We start from the raw sequence: 23,864 nt of genomic DNA on the forward strand, positions 1-23,864 counted from the left end.
AAATATTGAATTGTATTTATTGGTATTTACATTGCATTCTCTAGCGTAATATTAAATTTAAAAAAAAAAAAACTGTTTGGAAGGACAGAGAGGGGCAATTGCGTAATATTAAATTTTATGATTTCTTTAAAGTTTAAAGTTAATGTCCAGCCAATCCCGTTCTCTCATAGACTGCAGCGTTACTTCACACAAGCAAAATAGGTAGAGATTTCAGATTTGCATATCTCACAAAATAGTCTCTCACTAAATTATTGTGTTTGCTTGTGTTTATTAACCATAAAAAGGAAAAAAAATCGAAATTTACAGTGTTTGATTTTTGTTTTTGAAGCATACAGTGTTTGAGTTAAATATATTTAAAAGAAGAAGAAAAAAAACTCTTCTTAACATATGCTTTTGGAGGAACTAGGTATTTAGAGCTTATACCTAGATAAGATTTCTACCCAATTAAAGACAAAATATTAAATTTCGTTGACATTTTATTAAAGAAGTTCAGTTTGGCCCATGCCCATTTTACAACGGACCCAAACAAACAATGGAAATGTATTATAAAACGGCGCCGTTTGCACTGGGACAAGTTGGAAAACAAAATCCGACCTGCCGGATTCGAACCAGCGACCTAAGGATGACAGCTTATTACTACTACAGTCCTCCGCTCTGCCAACTGAGCTAAGGTCGGGCGTTGACAACTGCTTCACTAAATTATTTATTACCATGATTCCTCCGATTGCAAAAACCAAAACAGAGTTTTGTGCCTGCAAAGCAAACTGCGTATAAGCTTGATGAACAAGATTTACTAATCTGGCACTTGTTACCCAACAGTCAACACCCTTGACTTCTATATATACTGACCCTCCTGGGATGAAACATGCGGCTGAGCAAAATCAAAAGAACGCCCTTGGATTGATGAGGTAGTTGCATGGAGATGAAGCCACGTTCCCCTCCCAATAATCCATTGAAACTTCCAACCTGATGTATGTAGAATGGCTTTATTACCAGCATATGATTTATAAAAGGTTACAGTAAATCACTAAACACATTGAACAGATGAAGAGTAGTGTATCGTAACGTGCACACAAGTAACACATAACGATAAAAATTAATAATAATAATAATATTAATAATAAGGACAGACATCAACAAAAAGAAAACAAAATAAAATAGAATTTCTACCAATTCAATATGCAAGTGAGCTAAACGAAAAGAAAAACAATCAATATCGGGGATGTATAAATTTATCCCACAACAAGAACCAAGCTATTAGTAATCAAAAAGACAAAAGTCCATCGATAAGTTTAAAATAATTAAATAATAATTAGAATCTTACTTTTAATCATAATTGTTCAAAATTAAAGTATTCTCTACATAAATACCTTTTAGAATATTTAACTTTAAAGCATTTCGTATGACGAAAAATAAGTTATTAAGAAGTATGAATATAGCTAAGCTAGGGCCCTTCTATATTTAGCCATTTTAGCTAATCTTGAATTCTCACTATTGAATAAGTAAGAAACAACATAAATCTTTCACTTTCTTCCACCAAAGAAAAGTGAATAAATACACTTTAATTTATTGCTTCATAACACTATCTCACAAATGGGTAATAATTATATGTTTGTCCACTTTATTTAATTAACTAGTTAATATCATATGGACCATACATTGCATTTCTTACAATAAACACGCAATACGTAGAAATAGGCCAATCGAATAAAACAAGAGCGATTAACTTTGAATTCGCACGACTCCACTAGAAAGAACACAAATAAGAAAATAAAACTTAAATCAAGTTCATATTAATTTGATCAATGGAAAGAGCAGCTTTGAGCAACATTGAGCTTGTATGATCTTTTCAATCAAGTGAAGCAAGTATCAATTCTTTAATCTTTGTATCCCGATAAGCCATGTGTACATAAACACTCCAAAAGCGAGTGAAGCAAACCTATTGTTTCATTTCTACCAATTTCTCCACATTTTCCAATTCAATGTCTAAAACTTTTCAGACAATATGGCTTCAAACAAAGTTAAGATCAAATGTAATTATGCTTTCAGAATAACTTGAGAATAAGAAGCTCTCCCCGGCCAAGCAGCTCTCAACATTAAATGCTAGAGTCATTTCCCACTTTCTACCAAAGACAGACGTCTCAGACCCCTTCACCTCCCAAAAAACTAAGAACAGTCCGAAATCAAGTGATCACCGAGCTCTACACTAATCACTCCATCAGGCGCAAATTACATTGCTGGGCCGGGCTTTCTGGCCCAGTTGCCATCCCTAAGCCACGACATTATAGATGGGTTCATGGGGACATCGTTCCATTTTCGTCGAGCCCAACTTTGCTCCCTTTCTTTGTCCTTTTTGGTCATGTTAAAATAACTGAGCTAACCCTGTATGTATAAAGTATAAACCAAATCCAGACAAGAGTAACAAAGTGAAACAACAGAAGGGTAAATACGACAGTTTATACTGGAAAAGTAGTCTTTTGTAAGACCGACAAGCATTGCTAAAAGCAAATGATCATTATATTAAGAGCTTAACCCGTTCGGTACCCTTTTTCAAGCCGTGTTTTCGTTTTCATTTTTATAATACACACATAAAACATGTTCGAGTGGATTTTTTTCACAAAACAAATTACAAAACACAAAATTCGGATTCATTATTATAACTACGCAACTGAAAACAAGTTAAAACATGTTCTCCAAATTTTACAGACTAAACCTAAAAATGAATTAAAAAATAAAAGAAAAATTGTGACCTCCTCCTTATCTCTTCACTGCCGCTCTCTCTTCCCCGCAGCTTTCTTCATCCAGTTGCAGCAAATCTGCACTCTCTCCCTTTCCCTTATCTTCATCCAACATCTTTCTCTCTCTTTATTTCTCCCGATCCACTCTCTCCTCCTTATCTCTTCACTGCCTCTCTCTCTTCCCCCTTCCCCCGCAGCCTTCTTGATTCAGTTGCAGCAAATCTGCAGTCTCTCCCTTTCCTCAGCAAATCTGCACTCTCACCCACTGCAGTTGTTGTGTTTCCGCCATAGCCGCTGCTGCTGTGTTTCCTCCATAGCCGCCGCTGCTCTGTTTCCGCTACTGCTCAGCCGTTGCTGCTCGTCTTCACCCAGCTGAAGTTGCTCTCCCAGATCTGTCACTTGCCAGTATTTTTTTTTTAAGTTAAAAACAATCCACAAAATGTCGCTGCTGCTGTTTGGCATGTTTTGCTTCTGTAAGCATAGACATCATTCTTTGGAAACCAATTTAAAATGAAAAAAAAAGGACATTATAATTTACAAGATTTTTAACTTAATTAACTTTTAAATATTTCTTAAAGTAGGATGTTTTTAGACAGCGATGAATTTGTATATATGACATTTAGAATGAAAAAAAAAAGCCTGAGAATTTAATAAAAATTTTCAGAAATTATTGGAGTGATTTTAATTGTTTTTAATAGCATGTAAAGATGATATTGTTCACGATTGTCATTGCCATGATATTTTTACTCCAAATTCCATTTTGTTGATGATGCACAAGTTGAATTTATTGCCTGTCACTCCAATTTTTTTTTTTTTTTTTACAGAGAAAAAGCATTAGGCAAATTGGACTTTTGTTATTAGAGAGAAATAAAGATTTTTCAAGCTTAGCCATGAATAGAATTCAATCAAACAATCTGTAATTTCAATTTATTGCTTTAGATGGAATTCACAATTTGAATTTATTGCCTTTGATAGGTTATTTGGAGATTTTGATGTGCAAGATTTGATTACCAACGAAGAAGACACTAGTAGGTCACTTATTAATATTGATTTATCTCTTGCAAGTGTCGTAGAGATGAATACTATAAGAGATAGAATTGGAGCTTCTATGTGGCATGATTACATACTTAATGCATAATGTCTATCATGTAATTTTTTTATAATTATTTTATTTAAATTATGTGTTGTAATATATATCTTAATTATGGTGTAAAAATAATGATAATGTAAAACTTTTTTTTAATTAATGTTAATTCTAAAACTTTATTATCATGTTATTTTTTTTACAATAATTTTGTTTAAATTATTATGTTGTATTTGTGTATGTATTAGCTAAATAATTATTTTATAACTATAAATATGACGTAAATACAAGTAAAAACTGTTTTTGAAAAAAGTACTACCCAACGCATATTTTCTATTTTTATTATTTTCAATTGTGTTTACCGAAAGCATATTATTATTTTCAGTTTTAAAATACAAAATATAAAAAATGATACCAAACACGTACTTAAATTCAAAATTCGAAGTATTTAAATTCAAAATTCGAAATACAGCAACTGCAAAATATCATTTTCATTTTCATTTTTATTCTTAGAAAATACAAATTGAAACAATACCAAACGGGCCTAAACTATCTGAAGGGATCAAATTTCATACAAATAGAGTTCAACAAGCAAATTTGATACAAGTTCAGCTTTCTGATAAGCAAGCCCCATATACAAGCATTAGTCAACTGAAACTGGTTGCATGTTCTCAGCTTCTTTCCTGAGTTCTTGAAACAGAGCAGATGACAAGTATCGCTCCCCAAAGCTCGCATGAACAGTCTGAATTCAAGCCAATAACAGTACTTACTAAAATGGAACACTCAATATATTGATAATTTATTCATTTGAAGGCAGAATATATCGTACCACAATAAGTTTGCCTTTGTTCTCTGGCATGCTAGCAAGTCTTAGGGCTGCCACTGTATTGGCACCAGATGATATTCCAACCTACATAAACCAGAACATTGACATTGGGTTGAAAAGAACTTGAACTAGTATAATTAGGCAGCCGAGCAGAAGTATCATATTACCATAAGCCCTTCCTTCAATGCCAGTTCCCTGGCCATTTTTACTGCATCGTCACTACTAACCTGCCATATGAATATTTTTTTCAGCATCAAAGATAATTCCTTCCTTTAGGGTGCGTTTGGCACACTGCATTGTATTATGCTGTATTACATTATTTTAATGCTGGTGTATTGTATTAGCACTGTATTATAATAATGTTATACAATGTTTGGTGCTACACTGTACTGTATTATTTTTTAAATTAATTTAAATTAAATATTATATTATATTAATGTTTTATATTATATTAATATATTTAAATTGCATTAATATTTTATGTTATTATTTATATTATTATTAATTTTAAATTAATATTATTCATATTTAAATATTTTTATTAGTTATAATAAGTTATAAATTATTAATAAATTATAATGTAAAAATAAAAAATATACTATTATTGAATGATAAATTATTTATTTATTAATTTATATTAATAATTATAATATAAAAATAAATAAAATAAAAATATTATATTAAATTAAAAACTATATTTATTTATTATTTTAGTATTATAATAATAATAAAGCAAAAAGCAAAAGTTAAAAGCAAAAAAAAAAAAAAAAAAAAAACAAAGCTAATGCGTCAGTTGACGCATTAGCCTCCCACCCCAATCCCTTGCAATTTTGTTCCAAACATGAGTTTGGTATTATTTTAATGTGAACAGTATTATAATACCTCCTTAATACTACAACCAAACACACCCTTAGGGGAGTGTAATAGTTTGAGCATTAGCAATAGAACTTACCTCGAGAACCTTTTCCATCACATCCATGTCTAGTATATCTGGTTTGAATCCAACGCCATTGCCAGTAATGAGATGAGGACCTATTTCAATTGAAAAATATTGTCAAACTAGCAGCTTCTTTATCTATGATAAAGGATTCAACAGAGGCTAAAGTAACTCAAAATCCAACAAAGGATTAGGACAATGCTTGCCTGGTTTGCCCCCATTCAATATATTACTTTCAGCTGGTTCCACTCCATAGATCTATGATATTGAAAACAAAGATACTAATGAGTAACAAGGAAAGAAAACCAAAATTTACAACTCCTCTGGCCTTGTAGCAGATTGAGTCTCTGTCTTAGTCTTTTTTTAGAATATTACGATTTATTGTGACATACAATTATATTGAATCACCAATTAAATAACTACCTTAACATTAGGATTTTGAGATTTAAGATACTGCCCGACACCAGAGACTGTTCCTCCACTACCGATTCCCATTACAAAGATGTCTACTTGTCCCATCGTATCCTCCCATATCTCAGGACCAGTTGTCTCAAAATGAACCTATTTTCATCCATCAGAGGGCACAATCTAATCATAAACTTACTCTTGTGCAAGTAGACAAATAAATAAATAAGAAAAGAGTTCAGTACCCGCGTATTGGCAGGATTTGAAAATTGTTGAAGCATGAAAGCATTTGGTGTGGATTCCAAAAGTTCTTGAGCCTTCTTAACAGTTCCTCCCATCCCCTTGGCTGGATCTGTGAGGATTAAATCAGCTCCAAATGCTCTCATTGTCACTCTCCTCTCCAAGCTTGTATAAGAGGGCATAGTTAGAACCATCTTATACCCTTTCATTGCTGCCATAAACGCCATGCTTATTCCCATGTTCCCTGACGTGGGCTCTATGATAGTGGTCTAATGATTCAATAGCACAAGTTTGATAAAAACGTAAAGCTGCAGTCCGATAGTTCGAGGATAAACATATAAAACAACTGAGTGCAGTTCTCTATTTTTTCAGCTGACCTTTCCGGGAGAAATTAAGTTTTTATTTTCTGCATCTTCGAGCATGGCCACTGCTGGTCTGGTGATAGAGTTCAAATAAGTAATCTATCCTATAGAAATCTTATGATGGTATTAAAAAAGTCAGAATTTAGCTGTGGCAACAAAGAATAAAAAGATTCAAAAATACCTGTCCTTGATGCTAGCAGTGGGTTGGAACATTTCTTGCTTGACAGCAATATAAGCTCCACATCCTTCACTGACTTTGTTAAGAAACACAAGCGGGGTTCTTCCAATGAGCTGAAAGTGGAGCAATGAAAGCAAATTTAATCAGTTAAGACAATTCCATAATTAAATGTATTCCAAGACAATTTCAACCATCCAAAATGCAAAATTCATGTACAGTGAAGTACTTCGACATCAATACTTTTTATACAGCAAAAATTCATAAAATTCAAGAGTCAGTAAGCCAATCGAGATTAAATTTCTAATGGCAAAAGATTCATATAATTAATTTCTAAAAGCTGACCACATATTGCTGAAATGAGCATTTCTTTTAAATTAAATGGCTATATTTCTAGGGCGCCCGACATGATGGCACTTGCAAGATCATCATTATAGATGCACGAACACTATAATTTTTTTTTTTGTTTTTTTTTATCAAATACTTAGAAAAAAAGTACTTTTTGTGTATTTATTTATTTTTTTATTATTTGAATGCTAACTCAAAAGACACTCCTTCTCCACACATCCAAACATTTCCAGCTCGCGCCAATAAGTATCCAAAATCAAAAGTTAAAAATGGTAACGCAGAATTATTCAGATTTTAACTTCTAAGCAAAAATAAACCTGATTGGTGAGTGATATTATTAAAGGAGATAATAGACCAAAACGAAATTGAAATAAATCAATAATGAATATATACTGGAATAACGTTCGGTTTATACGTGTCAGCAGCGCGTAACAGAGCAGACTCTGTCCCGCTCAGGCATTAGATAATGTTAAAAATAAATTTTTTTATATTTATTTTTCCATTAAAGAATTGTTATGGCATGAAAGGAAAAAAAATGATGAAAAGGGACAAATTGAAAATGAAAAAATAAGTTTTGAAAAGGGAGAAAACAGAAGTAAAGAAAGAAACAGAGGGAGATATATAATTAAATTGAAATTACCTGGGAAACATCTCTCTTGATGTTGGTAGCTGGAAGATCCTTGGGCAAATCTCTGAGTCTCTGAGCAAAAGATGAAGAATCAACCGGCGCCGGCTGTGAGGAGACCAGTCTTCTCATCAACATGGGTTCGCTGCATGTTAAGGCTCTTTTCTTCAAGAAACTCCTCAAAGCAGCAGCCATTTTTAATAATAATGGAGGTTGGAGGAGGAACTTTAAATTTGAGCAAAAATAATAATTCACTCTTTACAAGAACCACTCCCACTTCCACCAGCACTTGCAGCGGATAACAAATTAAGGCTCTGAGTGTGGTGATGGTAGTATGTAGAAGGTGCGTGGTGGTCACTGAATCCGGAGCCCCCCTTTTATACTAATTTCTTTGTTTTTAACGTAACGAAAACTAAAATGGCCTCGTTAATAGGGATCGAGGTTGGTGGTGGGACAAGCACGAAGGAATCATCATGACGTTCATTCATTTATTTTTATTACCATTTTTTTTGCTATTTCGCTCGCCGAAATATACATATACATCCACATATATATATATATATATATATATATATATGGATCCCTCTAAGTTACATGCATGTACCTTACAACCCTCTCACATGAATAATGAGTGGACCCACTCACTATTCATGTGAGAGGGTTGTAAGGTACATGCATGTAACTTAGCATTAACCTATATATATATATATATATATATATATATATATATTCTTCCTTTCTTACATGCATGATATATACATCCTCTCACATAAATAGTATATATGTTTTTACATATATGTAAGATAAGAATTATATATATATATATGTGTGTGTGTGGGGGGGGGGGGCGCACGCGCGTATGTATATATAGAAGAAGAAGAAATATTATTACCCGCTCTATGCACCCAAAGTAACATAAAATTTAGTATAAAGGCATAAAAAAATTTGTTATAGTAAATTTCATGTAGTTATTATTATTATTTTTTGTTTTTTAGTGATGATGTTCTTTTTTTTTTTACTGCTTTTTATGTACATGCCAATTTTGAAATGATGATTTGTTGTGAATAAAATAACTTATAGAGCAATGCTATTTGCAGATGACGTTATATATAAAATTACTCCATGACCACTAAAATTTAAAAATATATATATATTACTATAAAACAAACTTATTCATTAATAAATATTGTTATTTATGCATAAGCATCTTTGATCTATTTGTCACATGTAATGTTGTCCGTGAATGTCATGCAAATAGAAATTTCCTAATTTATATACTAATTGGGTGGTATAACTATTAAATGCCACCCTCAGATTCTGGAAACATATAAAAATAAGGAAAGGATTTGACCGCCATATATATGTATGTTAATTGTACTATTATATGTGGTAGAACCGATAAACCATTATATTTTATATGTATTCTAGTAAAGAAAATTTATTGTTTTCTTAAAGTATTACTTCTTAATTATTCATTGTTTGTTTGACATGTATATCATATACATGTCACAAATCACATTTCACAATAAACGTTATCTCGATATTTTAACTTTATTAACTTGTCTTTTTTTATTTATTTAAGATTTAAATCGAGATCTCCTTATTTCTCACCTTGAGGGTTCTTAAATTCTCACCTATCCACCTTTGTCTTTACCTTTGAGGGATCCAATTTCTCTTTTTTGGAGACCCTGAACCCCCTCGAGATGATATCAGTCATCAATTTCCAATATCAACAATGAACATCATTTTATTTGGACTTAAAATCTATTAGTGTGCATTGTATAGAACCTTTTCAGTTTTCAAGATAATCCCAAAAAAAAAAAAAAAAGTGACTGAAGTTAACGCAAATTTTGCAATTTTTTCTTTATGTACGATGATGTATTGTGATTTCTCAGTTCTTTGCTGAGTACAGCATTGAAGTGACTCTTACCTAACATAACAACTAGAACCAAACAGCAATTGTTTAATTAACAGATATGGCAACTAGGCCTCGTTAATGGGCCCAATCCGGAATCCCCTACGCAGGTGCTTAAGTCGGCTACCGATAATGGCCAGCACCATAATCCAAACCATAAAAATTTGGATTCAACCCAAACCAACCCAAATATTTTTAACCCAAACCAAACCAAATCATTTGGGTTTAGTTTGGGTTTGGTTTGAATTTTATTATCAAAATAATTTTTATTTTAATAAAATTTAATTATATCAAAATTATAATAATTATTAATTGTTATTAATTATTAAATTGATATTAAAATATAAAAAAATATAGTGGATAAAAATTATAAATTTTACAATAACTTAGTCCTTAAATTAAAGAATACTAGAAAATCAAAATAAAGTTTAATCACAAAAATTATTATTTCTCAATAAATAAGAATGTACACTTTAATAATAAACTTTCACAAACATGACATTAACAATCTAATAATAAATTTTGCCACTTGTTATTTATTTAATTATGTAATATTTATTTTTATTGATCATTTTGGTAGTTTTGCGTTATGTTGTCTACTTATATGTTTAATTTTAGGGAGATTGCCAGTTTCCCCCCTACAGTAATCAACGTATATTATTTTTCCCCCTAATGCTTTTATAATGGCCAAAAACCCCCATAATAGTATAAGTTTACAATATTACCCTTATTTTCAACTACTCTTTTATTTATATTTATTCTAAATTAAATAAATCACATGAATAGAAACTAAATAAAAAATAAAGCATTAAAAACAAGAAATATATGTTTTGATATTAACAAAAAAATTAATAATAAAATTTTTTTATACTTATTTATTTTGTGAAAATTTTCTTATAATAAATATATAAGAAAATTATTAGTCAAATGATAAAAAAATTATTATAAGAAAACTTGAATGACAAATAAAAATTTATTATAAGATAAATAATAAAATATTTTACCTATACTTTTTACATTTAATTTTAAAATATTATAAAATATTTATTATAAGAAAATGTTCATAAAATAAATAATTATAAGAAAAAAATTTTGTAAATAAGAAGAAATTTATGTTATTTCTTCTTAGTAGAGTCTCCTGCTCTTTCTATGATGATCCTTCCATGTCGGAGGAATTATTTTTGTAAATAAGGAAAAAAATTATGTTATTTACAACAATATTTATTTAATTTAAATTTATTTTTACTGTTATTTTCATTTTCTAACTGTTGACAATTGATCACGCCGTAAAAAATTTAATGGTGGTCTTTCACTTATGTGTGTTCATTTATTTTGTTTTCATTTATTTCATTTGAAAAATTTGTGTGTTGGGGTTTTGTCCATAACCCATGGGTAAACCATACCCAAACCATAATGAAATGGTTTTCTAAATAAAACCCACATCTAACCCATTTTCATGATTTACCCAACCCAAACCATTTAATTTGGTTTGAGTTTGGATAAACCCATGGGTTGTGGGTTTATGCCCACCCCTATGTATATGTATAAATTATCATGATTCATTAAAATATATACACGATAAATAATGAATGATTACTAATGGATTTTTGGTTCAATGAGAGAAATCTAACACTTACAATGTTGAATGTAAGAGTTCGAACCTCCATAAAATCTTTACGAATAAATGTTAGTTTCACTTCTCTCTTAAATATCAACTAATTGAGTGGAAATAATATTTCTATTACAAATATGAGTGAAGTAGACACTCTTCGAATATTAGAGATGATTTAAAATATCTAAGTAAGTGTTTCAGTGTGTCAATGTAAAATTTTTTTTTAAAAAAAAAGAATGATTACGAGGAAATGGTCCAAAAACACTCAAGACTCCCATGTTGGGAGTGGTGGCTGCTGGTCCAATGTAGAGCTGCCTCCTGGCTATAAAGAATGGTCAAATTTCATCAAAAAGCAAATGAATGCATCATGCATGTATAATTTTGAAACGCAAGTAAAAACAGCGCGGCCACCAGGCACCCACTGATGACAAAAACCCAAAGATTTGGTCCACTAAAGGATGGCATCCATTTAATTTAATTTTACCACATTTTTTTAGCTAGTTCACAGTAGAGGTGAGTGTGTGACAGACACTATACTAGGCATTTCGACATTTTAACAGAACCCTCGATAGTCTGTCAGTCCATTAACAGAACCTCCATATGGTCTGTTGGTTCATACGTAAGGAGAGGAAAACAAAACTAAAAAAAAAAAAAGAATTTCAATATTATTATTAATAATATTATTCACGACGCAGGTACGCAAATGGAATGTGCCAGGTGAAAATTGCGGATCACTAGTAAGCTTCGGATATCAAAAGCGGGCCAAAAGTGTATTTGTCAAGTGAGCAGTGGCTACCCTGGCGCCTTTCCGGCTTTGGGGGATTAATCACCAAGACGACGTGGCGTGGCGTGACACGCCGCCGGGCGTTCTTGATAAAGGTTAAGCTATAAATTAAGCCTACTCCATCCATTGCATCTAATCGAATCGATTCGTTTTGTCATGAGTTGTTGTGATGCAATTGCTTACGACTTTAGTTACTTACATTAACAGCCACCTGCCTCCATCTTTCCGTTGCCCATTGGTTCAGCGTACCTGCTGTTGTTTCTTTCACGTTTTATTTATTTTATGCAAGGGTGGTAAATTTTGGAATCACTTCTATTTGTAATTGGGGATGGCTATGGCTACGGGTATCATTCAACGTGAATTTATTATTATTAAACTCACATCCGTAGAGAATATAAATCATCAAATCAGCCTGCAATTCATAAGGAATTTTTTTTTTTTAAAAAAAAAACACTTATTACGAACTTTAACGATTATCAAATTTGTCACTCGGCCTTTAGTTGAATGACTGGGCTACTACTCTAACAGTTTAAGTCCTTAAAATATTGTGGGGTTCAATTTCTTCCTTAATTATTAGATGAAAATCATTATTTTTCTTTATTAATATGAGTAAGTGAAGTAGACGTCCTCGAATATTAGATATAATAAATATTTAGACAATATTTCATGATAATGTATATAAAATTAGTCTCAATAATAATTTCATATAAATATGAGTGATAATTTGATTATAAATATCAGTAATAGTCTTATGTAATATAAATTATAGTTTGATTGTTATAATCAGTTTCAAAAAAAGAAAAAAAAACAATTATCAAACTTGTAATACACAGTAAACTTTTTGTCATCCCAATTAGCACCATGATAATTGCAACTGGTCATGCAATCTCATCCGTTACAAATAAAGAGATTTCAGTTTCATCTTATTCAACCTATTACCTTATTGTCATCGTGTAAACAATTCAATTTACTTCGTTCCTGTATATCCATATGCTTGATTTGTCAGATAAAATAGATTACAGACTAGAACACATCACTTGAAAAAAGTTCTGAACATTATTTATTTTATTTATTAAAAAAATAATATTAAAAACACTCTTTTAAATAATCATATATATAGTAGTATCATACCGTGAAGTTTAATGTTACAGAAAGGCATTTTTATTGGAATGGACCCTCAGCCTTGGAATTTCATTCATCGTCTAGTTCGTGGGATTCATTTTTCATAAGTAAGTGACAACGTTTATATGTGCCTAAATTGACATTTAAAGTTTTAAACTGGCCGGCTACGAGGGAGATAGAGAAACTATCAATCAATTCAACAAGATTGGTTCTTGTTCTTTTTTTTCTTTTTTTTTTTTCTTTTGTTTCTGCAGGCCATTTTCTCTTTTTATTTCTAGATATTTTGGTAGCGAAAGAGGCCTTATTAAATTTTAATTAAAATTCCTGAATATTGATTCTTCACCGTGCATTTCTCTCTGGAAGTTTTAAAAAAAAAGGTAAAGAGTCCGACAACTTAATTACGGAAAACAAATGATCTTCATTTTTCAATAAGTTGAAGCGACGACGCAATGTTGACGATGAGAAAAAGATGGCAACAACGAAGCCATAGGCATGCGACGGTTCAGTACAAGCCAATGCCATGAAATGAAAATGTGGCCGGCTTTCATTTTTTCCAGTTCTTTCTTTCTGCTCACGCCACTTTTTCTACCAAACACCGTAACCCAGCAGTTTCCCCTGCGGATGAAGTAAATATTGAGAACGTTGTCTCTTTGTGTGTGCGCGTTGCTTTATTTATTTATTTATTTTTCTTTCAAAAGATTTAAAAGTATATTTTTGAGCCAAAAGCTATTAAGAAACCATGATTATCTCATGAATGAACCCAATATAATATAGGTATTCCAAAATTATTGTATGAGAGAATAGTCTTAACCTTGTGTAATCACTAATAGAGGGTGATATAAAATGTATAAAAAACTTAGGAGAGTTTAAATGAAATGACCTACATTCACTACCCACGCTACTTTATCACAAAATATATTGAGATTCTATAGATTATTCTTTAAAAATAAAAAAATAAAAAGTTTCCTTAATTTAAAAGGAACTCTAATTGGAATCTATATATACTTCTGATCACATATATTAGTCAATTCAATTATGTAAACTCTCCCGCCATAGTTGAACTTTAAAACACTAGGGTTTAGCAATAAAGTAATGATATAGCCACAAACTCTTGTATAAACTTATCATGTACAAACCAATGCGACATGATAACATTTTTTGAATTAAATATCTCTTGTCCCACATAATTTATTTTTATTATTTTGTATTTTCATTCAACCAATAAATTGATACCACATCAGTTTGTACAAGATAAATTTGTACAAGAATTTGTGGCTCTATCATCACTCTTAGCAATATTTTACTCCCTTGGCTTATCTCATTAACCCATACTTTGCAACTAATTACACATAATTCTAAACTTAACCTTGTTATATATATAACATCTTTTTTCTTTCTCTCTCCTACTCTTTGGCCGGCTAGCCTTGCTTTTAACAACTTGTTAAAGGTAAATTTTGGGCTTAACCATTTTTTTCCCCATTTTTTCTGGGTCAATTTTGCTTACTGATATGTGATGAGAGGTGATTAAAAAGCTTGAAAAATAATTCGATATGCACGTTAATGTTTCTTTTAAATTTGTTGGAAATTTGTCTTCAAATTTGGCAGAAACTTAAACTTTTGGAAGAATTAACGGATGAAATATTATCTTTCTCTAGTTGCTTGTGTTCTTGATGAGGCAAATTGGTTTTTCTACGAGGATTGAAGAGTAAATTAGATGATTCAATTATGAAGTGTGATTGAAATTGAAAGCAGCGGGCTCTAAAAGCAGGTAAAGTTTACTCAATTACAAAGATTGAAGAGTAAACCGAAACTGTGAAGAAGCCTGTGAATACTGGTTATTTATTAGATTTAGTCATTTAGGCAAATTTATTGTCTTGGTTCATTGGCTCTGTTGGTTTCATGAGCAAGTGCTTTTTGAATTCCTGGCAAGATTGTTATTTTTGGACGTCAAAGGGTATCAAAAATCAAAATAGGTTTGGTGGCGGCGGCAGCAGAGAAAGGAAAAATATAAAGCATAATATCTATTTTTGGGTGAAGTTATTTGAACCAATCTAAATACTCTCTCAGCACCTACTTTTTCGAAATTAAATTTCTTACCATAATACTCATTTAATAATTTACCAAAAAAGACAAGATAATATCATTAAAAAATATATTTTAGTTACTATTTACACAAGTCTCGGCCAAGAGCCGGCATGTTCGTCCTTTCCTAAAAATAATTTTCAACATTAAATATAATTTAATAAATTATCATCATAGAGAAGCAAAACCCACTTATCAAAAAGAATTTAATCACAAAATTAGAACTCAAACCATAAAAATAAAAAGAAGATGCTTGCTAAAAAGTTTACTCCTTTGCGGAAAAAGAAATTGTTTAGTGTGCTTTAAGGAATTTTTTTCCCCTATTCTTCGTCAACCTCTCAATGAGTAATGATTGCAATTTTTTGCAGTTTCTATTATTTTTATATTTTTGTTCATAATGTTGTAACTGAATAAATAACAACAAGAGACGTGAGTTGAAACTCTATTTCCAATTCTTATATTCTTTCGAGTTCTATGAATTAGTTTGATCATTGGAGAAAATAAATGTTGTATATGCTTTTACAATACTTGATTAAATGTCAAATTGTTCTCTCACCAATGCATCTGCAGTCGAGTTCTTGTAATTTCAATTGAGACGGAGGGGTCTAGGAGGTGAGAGAAAGAGAAAGCATGCACTTTCTTCCCATTTTCTTTTTATTTATCAAGAAAATGCTATCATAATAGTTTATTTAAACAAGGATATGTTTGACATTTAAGAGAGTTTGTATAGTAAAATATTAATTTTTAAATTTCAGTGATGAAATGGGCGGAGAGAGTATTTTGATAGGTTCAAATTGCCTTATTTTTATTTTTATCGAGGTAGTTTTGGATATACACCACTAGGCCTAGTCCAAGTTCATTTCATTGAAGCCCAGCCCAAGTTTGATTCTCCTTCAATTTAGTTTTTCTCCTCTCAGATTTATGTGATTGGCTATATTTGGCAGGGAAGATTAAATTAGATTGACTATTAAAATTATATTGAATTGAATTATGGCTAGTATAGTAATAATGCAATATTTAAAATAATTATTGTTAATTTTGCTGTAGAAATAATCACCTATAAAGATAATCAGCTAAATATTTAATAGATTTATCTTCAAAAGTATCGCGAGTTTTAAAAATAATCATATGTGTTTAGTCAATTTTACTGTTAAACTATTATAAGAATATAAATAATTGGATTGGACATAATATTGGATACAATTTATTTAAATATTTATAAACATGTATATAAAATATTTTTTTATTGTGTACATATAATAATTGATGAGTAAAGTGAATATTTTATATTACAAATTTTATTTTATTATCTCAATATAATTAGTAACACTTAATTTCTTTAAATCTAATAATTTTATTTTCTAAAGATAATTTTAGATTTTTATAATATATATAATTATATATATGGAATTGTATTAACTATAAAAGTAATTTTCAAAATCATTAATGCTCCTGTTTCCTTTCTTTTCAATTTTGCTATAGGATGAGTGATTTCACAAAAAAATGATTTTTAAAAAAATTTACGAAGCATGAAAATTAATTTTTTGTTTTTTTAAATTATTTTTGAACCTCCCAAAAGTAATATTAAACGAGCTTTTAGGCTGAATTTTATATATTGCTTTCATAGATTTGGTGCGATATTAGATTAAACTATATTAAATTAAATATAAGTGAAGTTAAATAGTATTTTCAATAACAATTAAATTTATTTAAATTATATATTTTTATATATGATGTATATTATCGTCTACTAAACAAAACACTATTAAATAATTAAATATAAAGTTATTTATTTATCAAATGATTAATTGCATGTTTTACATAATAATCAAATGATAAATGACATCTTTATTAAGAGGAATTCTAGAATATATTATAGGTACCATATCAGTCATATAATAAATAAATGATGTTATCTCATGTGGTCATTTATTTTGAAAAAATAACATGCAAGTGGTAGTTATATTAAATACAATTATATATGTCACACATGTAATAGTTAGTTGTAGATGTACCATAGAATTTCTCCTTAATAATAATTTTAAGGCTAAATATTAATACAAATAAATAAATGAATGAAGATGTCATAGATTAAAAAAAAAAAAACTTATTTTATGGAATCATGATAGAAAAATAAATAAATAAATAAGAAGAAGTAATCACACAACAAGCAAGCATTCCTTAGATTAATGTAAAAGTTAGAATAACTAATTATATAATTTAAAACTAAATTTAAATTCAATCCACTTAATTCAATTCAATTCAAGCGAACATGTAAAAAATGAGAAAAGTTATTCTAATGAAAATTGTTCAAATGATCATATGCTCATTTGTAAATACAACAAATTTTTAAATCCCTCCCTTTGATCTGCTCCCTCAAATTTGCCGTGTTTGCATCGACAGCCCCAGCGCCCCCCCACCCCGGGGAGCACCCCCACAATTTCCCTCCGATTTTCCATGCCCCGGTCAGTTCACTAAACCCTTAATCAATTCATAATTTCAATTGTCTTCTCCTCTCTCTCTCTCCATATTCCATTTTGTTTCTTCAGTGATGGGTCCTTTTTTTAGAATTTTTTTATTTCATTATTTCTCAAATGTTTTAAGATAAAGTTTCAATATTCGGGGTCCCGCGTATCTTACTTAGGGCTTTTCTTTTTTTCGAGATAATCATTTAGCAGCACTTATATGTTGATGTTTTGCTCTTCTTAATTTACTGGCGAGTAAGTGTAAGTATGATATTGTGATGGTGAGAATTATATGACATTTCAGTTGATAATGTTAAGCTTTGAGCTATCTGTGCTCAGTTGTGTATAACTAATTTTTAGGTCTGAATTGGAGTAAATTGACACGTATAATACTAGGTTTAGCTTTAACGATAACATGCATTACTATTATTGTCATCGTCATCTATATTTGTATTCTGATTTTCTGTACGTCTGAAGAAATGAAGCTTAAATTGCAACTAAAACGGTTGGGAAAACGAATGAAATCCAAATTTTGTTTGGTTTTGGAATGCCCATAAACTGGCTGGTTTTGGTTAGAGAATCCCAAACCAGAATATATATTCCTATAATCCAAGTACCCAGAATTTTGGTTTGATCCCATCAATACCCTCGATTAGTAGATTGATACGTTTCGAAATGATAGCTTTAAAATTTTAAATTGATGGTGTTAGATTTATTAGTGACAAAATTATTACTATGTCTTTTAGGTGCCTAGAAATAACTGCAGAATGCTTACTATTTTCAGCATTTGAAACAAGTCCTCATAAAAAAAATTCATCTTTCTTTACTTTATTTGTTATTTGATTTTTTATGCTTTTCTCGGTTAATGAAGGTCCATGAATAAGGATACTGACGAGTTTGGTACTCCTCTTGATGAGGACACGGATAGTAGACTTCAAACATCAAATGAATTGGACTTGAATGTGGAGCAAGATAGTCGCAGCCCAAAAGTAATTCATGCAACTTTGCCTACTCTTTCCTCAAAAGAAGATGCTAACCCAGATGGGATACTGAAAATTGGCACACAGTTTGAATCAGATGAGCATGCTTACAGATTTTATAACAAATATGCCAGAGTGCTTGGTTTTAGTGTTCGAAAAGATTGGGCAAATAGGAGTAAGGTACATGGTCAGGTGGTATCTAGAAAGTTTACTTGCTCTAGAGAAGGATATCGGCGGAAGGATAGAAGAGACATGAATGTGAAGAAGCATCGCAAGGAAACACGAACTGGTTGCTTGGCACATATGATTATCACTCGCCAACCCGATGGTAAATACCGGGTCACGCATTTTGAAGCAAATCACAATCATGACAATATAGACCCAAATAATGATCAAATTGTACAATTGCAGAAAGAATTATCCAGTGCTCAAGCTGCTGAAGCCGACTTGCCTGATAATTTGGACTTGCAGTCTCGCGCAGATTTTGAACTGATGAGTGGAAGATTTGAAGTACGAGATGCTCTTGATTATCTTGCCATGGATTATGACTTTTACCTTCGGTCTGAAAGGGTGAGGGAGATGAAGGAGGGAGAGGCAGGACGTCTTTTGTGTTATTTCCAGAGGCAGCACATTGAAAATCCACCATTCTTTTACTCGATGCAGCTCGATATTGACGATAAAGTAAGCAACATATTTTGGGCCAATGACAATATGGTTGCAGCCTATGATCATTTTGGTGATGTGGTCTGTTTGGATACAACCTGTCGGACAAACAGAGATTTTCAGCCATTTGTGCAGTTTGTAGGAGTGAATCATCATAATCAAGCTGTGACATTTGCTGCTGCGTTTTTATTTGATGACACCACTGAATCACTCAAGTGGCTACTTCGTGCATTCCTAGAGGCAATGTTTGGAAAGAAGCCAAAGGTCATTCTCACAGATCAAGATGCAACCGTTGTTGAGGCAATCAGTTCTGTCTTACCAGAAACAGATCATCGTATATGTCTATGGCAGATGTACCAAAATACACTCAGGCACCTTAGTCATTTAGTGAAGGATATTAAAGCTTTTGCCACTAGTTTTAGAAGCTGCATTTATGATCAAAAGGATGAGGAGGTTTTTATTCAAGAATGGGAGGCTTTACTTGGCAGTTATGGCCTTCAGCAAAATGACTGGTTGAAATGGATGTTAAGAGAAAGAGAGAAGTGGGCCGTTGTATATGGAAGGAACACATATTTCCTTGACACGAAAGGTTCCCATGTGGTCGAGAGTTTATCTAATAAGTTAAAAAGTTGTCTAAGCTCTGACCAAGATATGCTTCATGCTTTCAAGCATTTGGAGAGGGTGGTTGATGAGCAGCGCTACAAAGAATTTATAGCCACTGATGAAATGGGTAGAAGCACGCCAAGGATAATGGCGAATGTGATTATGTTAAAGCACGCAAGTGATGTTTACACAACGAAGGCATTTGAACTATTTCAGCGAGAATATGAAAAGTGTTTAAACGTGATTGTTAACCAGTGCTGTCAGAATGGATCGTTGTCCGAATTCAAAGTTAGCACATTTGGGCAGTCTAGAGAGTACAGAGTTACCTTCAATTCTTCAGATAATACAGTTTTTTGTGATTGTATGAAGTTCGAGTATGTTGGGTTTCTTTGTAGTCATGCACTAAAAGTGCTTGATCAAAGAAATATAAAGGTGGTCCCATCTCAGTATTTTTTAAAGCGATGGACAAAAGAGGCAAGGATTGGGTGTACGAGAGATACTAGTCAGTTCATTGAACATGAAAACTCCAAGCTGGTTGCAGCAAGACGTTACAAAGATTTGTGTTCCCGCATGCTAAATATATCAGCCAGTGCAGCCGATTCTGAAGAAGCATTTTTGTTTGCTTCTAGGCAGCTTGAGGAAGTAATTGAAGGGGTTGAAAAGATCTTGACATCAAAACCTGAGGAAGTTCAAGGTATCACCTCTAGTAGCACTGGTGCGAATGCTTCTGAAAGTGAAAATGCTGAGGTATGTTTGGATGAAAATACAGTTGAGGATCAGAATGAGGTCGGCAGAGCAAAATGGACAAAGGAAAATAAGAGTTGTGTCCCTCATAGACGTAAACTGAAAAACATACATGGAAGAAGCTCCAAATCAAGAAGAGTTCAGAACATACAAGCACAATCACCAAATACTGTCAACTGCATTTCGAACCCCCCACCAGCTTTTGTCTCACCTCAAGCTCCAACTATGGAGGTAATACTAGGCTTACTTCATTGAAATGATTCCAGATAACGTTCAAATTCAGCATCTATTGATCCTAGAGTTTCAAATGTATAATATTTTTTTGCAGAGTTTGTACAATTTAGAAGCTAATCAGGTGGTTCAGTGCATGTACGGGCAGCCTGATCTGCTGGTAGACCAACAGCCCAATACTGACTTGTATCAGCAACCAAACTTCTTCTCTGATCAGCATGACTCACCTGGCCAAACTCAGTTACTTGAGGTAAAAGTGATAGTTTAAAAAGATTTTACATTCTGATTAGGTTGAAATATTATTATCTCGAGTGAATTAGCTGGGCACTCTCATACTTATGCAGGAAACATTGATCCGAAGTACATACCATGATTCTGTCCCAATTAGCACTCATTTGAGGCAGGTAAATTACCAATCAAAATTAGGGTTTCAAAGTACTGAAAAGAAATTTTTTTTGTCGGATAGTATTTATGGTTCGATGCTGATCTATTAACTTGCTTCAGGATTTATCATATTGTAGGCAATGGAACTTGATTTGCAGTCATCCTCCTTTTTGCTCTGTGATCACAGTTGCAGATACAGAGCGTCTGACCCTTCGTATCTCGAACCCAAATAACAAAGAAGAATCTTGTTTATATTTTGCTTTGTACGGTTCCCGATTAACCAATTTTTTGAATCTAAATGGAAATGAATACGAGGAGGCAATCTACGCGATTTTGTGTAAAATTACATAAAACTGTTAGGAATTATACAAGGTCGCCGGTGGGTGCGTGCGCATCTCTGTGTATGTGTGTATGTGTGCGCGCGCACACATACACACACGCGTGTACGCGTGCGTGTGTTTTGGCTGCTAATCTTTTAAAACGTAATTTTATTTTATTTAATATTATTTAGTTTTGTAAAAGAGTATATATAATAAGTAACCTCCTATGATTAAATAATATTAAATTAAAATAAATAATATAAAATTTTATTCTTTTAAATAAAATAAATAATTTTAACAAATAATATTTATTTTTTAAAACTCTCTGTTGATTAAACAATGTAAATTTAAAACAAGATCAATTTTTCGCCGATAACATTTGTTTGAAGCAGATGATAATTATTTTAAAAATACTCTTATAAGTTATAGGTGATAATTCATTAATTTTTATGTTAACTCTATTGGAAGTGCTCACTAATGTATGGTTTGACTATTTTGCCTATACTAACTGATTTATTATTTTTTTTTTTTACCACCAAAAAAAAAAAAAAAAAAAAGAAACTAGCCACCAGCCACCAGCCACCAAATTCATCCAAAATTATCCAATTTCCATTCAAGGTTATATACATATATAGCTTTATCTTCTCTCTCCGATTTTTTTTTTTTTTTTTTTTGGTTTTCCTAGTCTCTTCTCATTGTTTCTATTTGAGAAATAAATATTGGAGAAATAAAGTCAAATGTATGGAGGAATTATTTTGTAGCCAATTGTGGATTATCCATCTCACGATGTGATTGTGAGATGTTGAGGTAGATCTATGGTTTAACTAATTAATTATTGAAGAAGCCTAGGCGCGTTCTATAATCCATCTCAATAGTTAAGTTTATTTTTTATTTTTATTTTTTTTTAATACTCCTCAAAATTTTGCATGTAATAATGCTGTAGATCCCACAAAATGCGGTATCAAAAACTAAGGCCAGGCAAAGAGTGAGATTGAAATGAAACCAACGATAATAAATAACGAAACCGAAGCGAAGCGACTAAAAATCATATATCTGAAAAAATGAAAATGACGAATCAATATCGCAGTCTAATTGTAATCCTGGTCGTGGTAAGTGTAGCCCAAATCTTTGATAGAAATGGTGAATTTGTCCGATCGACAGAGGCAGGGAAGAGCAAATTCCACATCACGGATGATCTGGCTGATGTGATTGATGATGAAGAAGATGATGATTGGAAGGAATGGGGCAAGCCAAAGACATCGGGCCCCGAGGAATTCGATCCGCCAAAGCTTGATTTTGACAGTATGAATATTCCCCAGATGCAGGAAGAGATGTTGAAGCGTCAATTCGGCCCCGTTTTCGGGTTCGTTAAGCTCCGTCTGGGTACTCCTCGCTCTGTGGTAAATCGATTGCGCTGTCACATCACATCACCCACTTTTTATTGCTTCTTGGTCGTCGTCATTAACAGTGAATCATAATCATAAATCATTAAGCTGAGCTTTTATTATTATTATTATTATTATTATTATTAATCATAAATCACTAATAGTGAATGAATAAGTACGAGAGTTAGTTAAACATCTCGATCCCTGATAGATTTCTCATTTCCTTTTGTTTTTTAAGGCCGAAGTAATGGAGATTGCTACGAAATGGTCAAAAGTTCTGAAAACTGGATCTATTGAAGTGAAGTTCATGGCCATTGATTTTGTCACAATCATGTTCACCTTGCAAAGAGGCCAAGACGTTTTGGAGGTAAGCGATTTATGTTGAATTCAGTCCCTCGTTGAAGTCTTGGCTAATAAATTAACTTTTGATAATTCTCCACATTGTTCGTCTTTTGGATTCTGATTCATTTTCTTTTGGGAAATTGTTCTTCCAACCCAGTTGAGGGAGTTTTTATTGAACCAACCGGAGGCCTATGAGGTTAAGATAGGGGACCAAGCTTATCGACGACCAGGAGATCCTCCTCTTGAAAAAGTTATTCAGAAGCTACAAAATGAAAATAACAAAGATGATGCTGATGATGGACGCGCCAAGGAAGAGCTCTAGCTGACAAGATTTACAAAATTAGATTCAGATTAACAACACTAGGAATTCATTTCTAAGATTTGCTTTTCACCACTTTCAACTTTCGTTAGGTACCCGCACTCATCCTCATTCCTCATCCCATTCCTTTAATATTTGTGCCCGTCTGCCTGAGCAGATAGTTTGTAACTTTC

General features: G+C 32.0%; 3 protein-coding genes and 1 non-coding gene across 6 annotated transcripts; 2 read left to right on the top strand and 2 right to left on the bottom strand.

The window, feature by feature from the left end:
* Window positions 1-588: 588 nt before the first annotated feature.
* Window positions 589-676, bottom strand: TRNAY-GUA. Its single transcript is given in 2 exon segments — window positions 589-624; window positions 640-676. It is a non-coding gene; the product is annotated as a tRNA-Tyr (tRNA).
* Window positions 677-4,289: 3,613 nt separating this feature from the next.
* Window positions 4,290-8,254, bottom strand: LOC18045998 (bifunctional L-3-cyanoalanine synthase/cysteine synthase 1, mitochondrial). The gene is made up of 10 exons (XM_006444941.2): window positions 7,756-8,254; window positions 6,774-6,883; window positions 6,608-6,665; window positions 6,236-6,499; window positions 6,009-6,146; window positions 5,792-5,843; window positions 5,601-5,680; window positions 4,816-4,875; window positions 4,652-4,732; window positions 4,290-4,564 (listed from the first exon to the last, which is right to left on the bottom strand). The coding sequence occupies exons 1-10, from the start codon at window positions 7,933-7,935 to the stop codon at window positions 4,466-4,468; spliced, it is 1,122 nt and encodes a 373-aa protein (XP_006445004.1). The 5' UTR covers window positions 7,936-8,254; the 3' UTR covers window positions 4,290-4,465.
* A 9,275-nt stretch (window positions 8,255-17,529) lies between these two features.
* Window positions 17,530-21,775, top strand: LOC18045999 (protein FAR1-RELATED SEQUENCE 12). 3 transcript variants are annotated; one of them, XM_024188884.1, is made up of 5 exons: window positions 17,530-17,720; window positions 18,592-20,941; window positions 21,039-21,191; window positions 21,286-21,345; window positions 21,446-21,775. In XM_024188884.1, the coding sequence occupies exons 1-5, from the start codon at window positions 17,713-17,715 to the stop codon at window positions 21,674-21,676; spliced, it is 2,802 nt and encodes a 933-aa protein (XP_024044652.1). In that variant the 5' UTR covers window positions 17,530-17,712; the 3' UTR covers window positions 21,677-21,775. The 3 variants fall into 3 exon arrangements, with proteins under 3 accessions (XP_024044652.1, XP_006445005.1, XP_024044654.1); XM_006444942.2 differs by having other exon boundaries at window positions 21,463-21,642; XM_024188886.1 differs by lacking the exon at window positions 17,530-17,720 and adding an exon at window positions 17,841-17,981.
* Window positions 21,776-22,398: 623 nt separating this feature from the next.
* On the top strand, window positions 22,399-23,707 carry LOC18046000 (LRP chaperone MESD). The gene is made up of 3 exons (XM_006444943.2): window positions 22,399-23,045; window positions 23,269-23,397; window positions 23,530-23,707. Exons 1-3 carry the CDS (start codon window positions 22,707-22,709, stop codon window positions 23,692-23,694), a joined length of 633 nt encoding a protein of 210 aa, XP_006445006.1. The 5' UTR covers window positions 22,399-22,706; the 3' UTR covers window positions 23,695-23,707.
* Window positions 23,708-23,864: the final 157 nt, after the last annotated feature.

Source organism: Citrus clementina, unplaced genomic scaffold (assembly GCF_000493195.1).
Source record: "Citrus clementina cultivar Clemenules unplaced genomic scaffold, Citrus_clementina_v1.0 scaffold_3, whole genome shotgun sequence".
NCBI classification, from domain to species: Eukaryota; Viridiplantae; Streptophyta; class Magnoliopsida; order Sapindales; family Rutaceae; genus Citrus; species Citrus x clementina.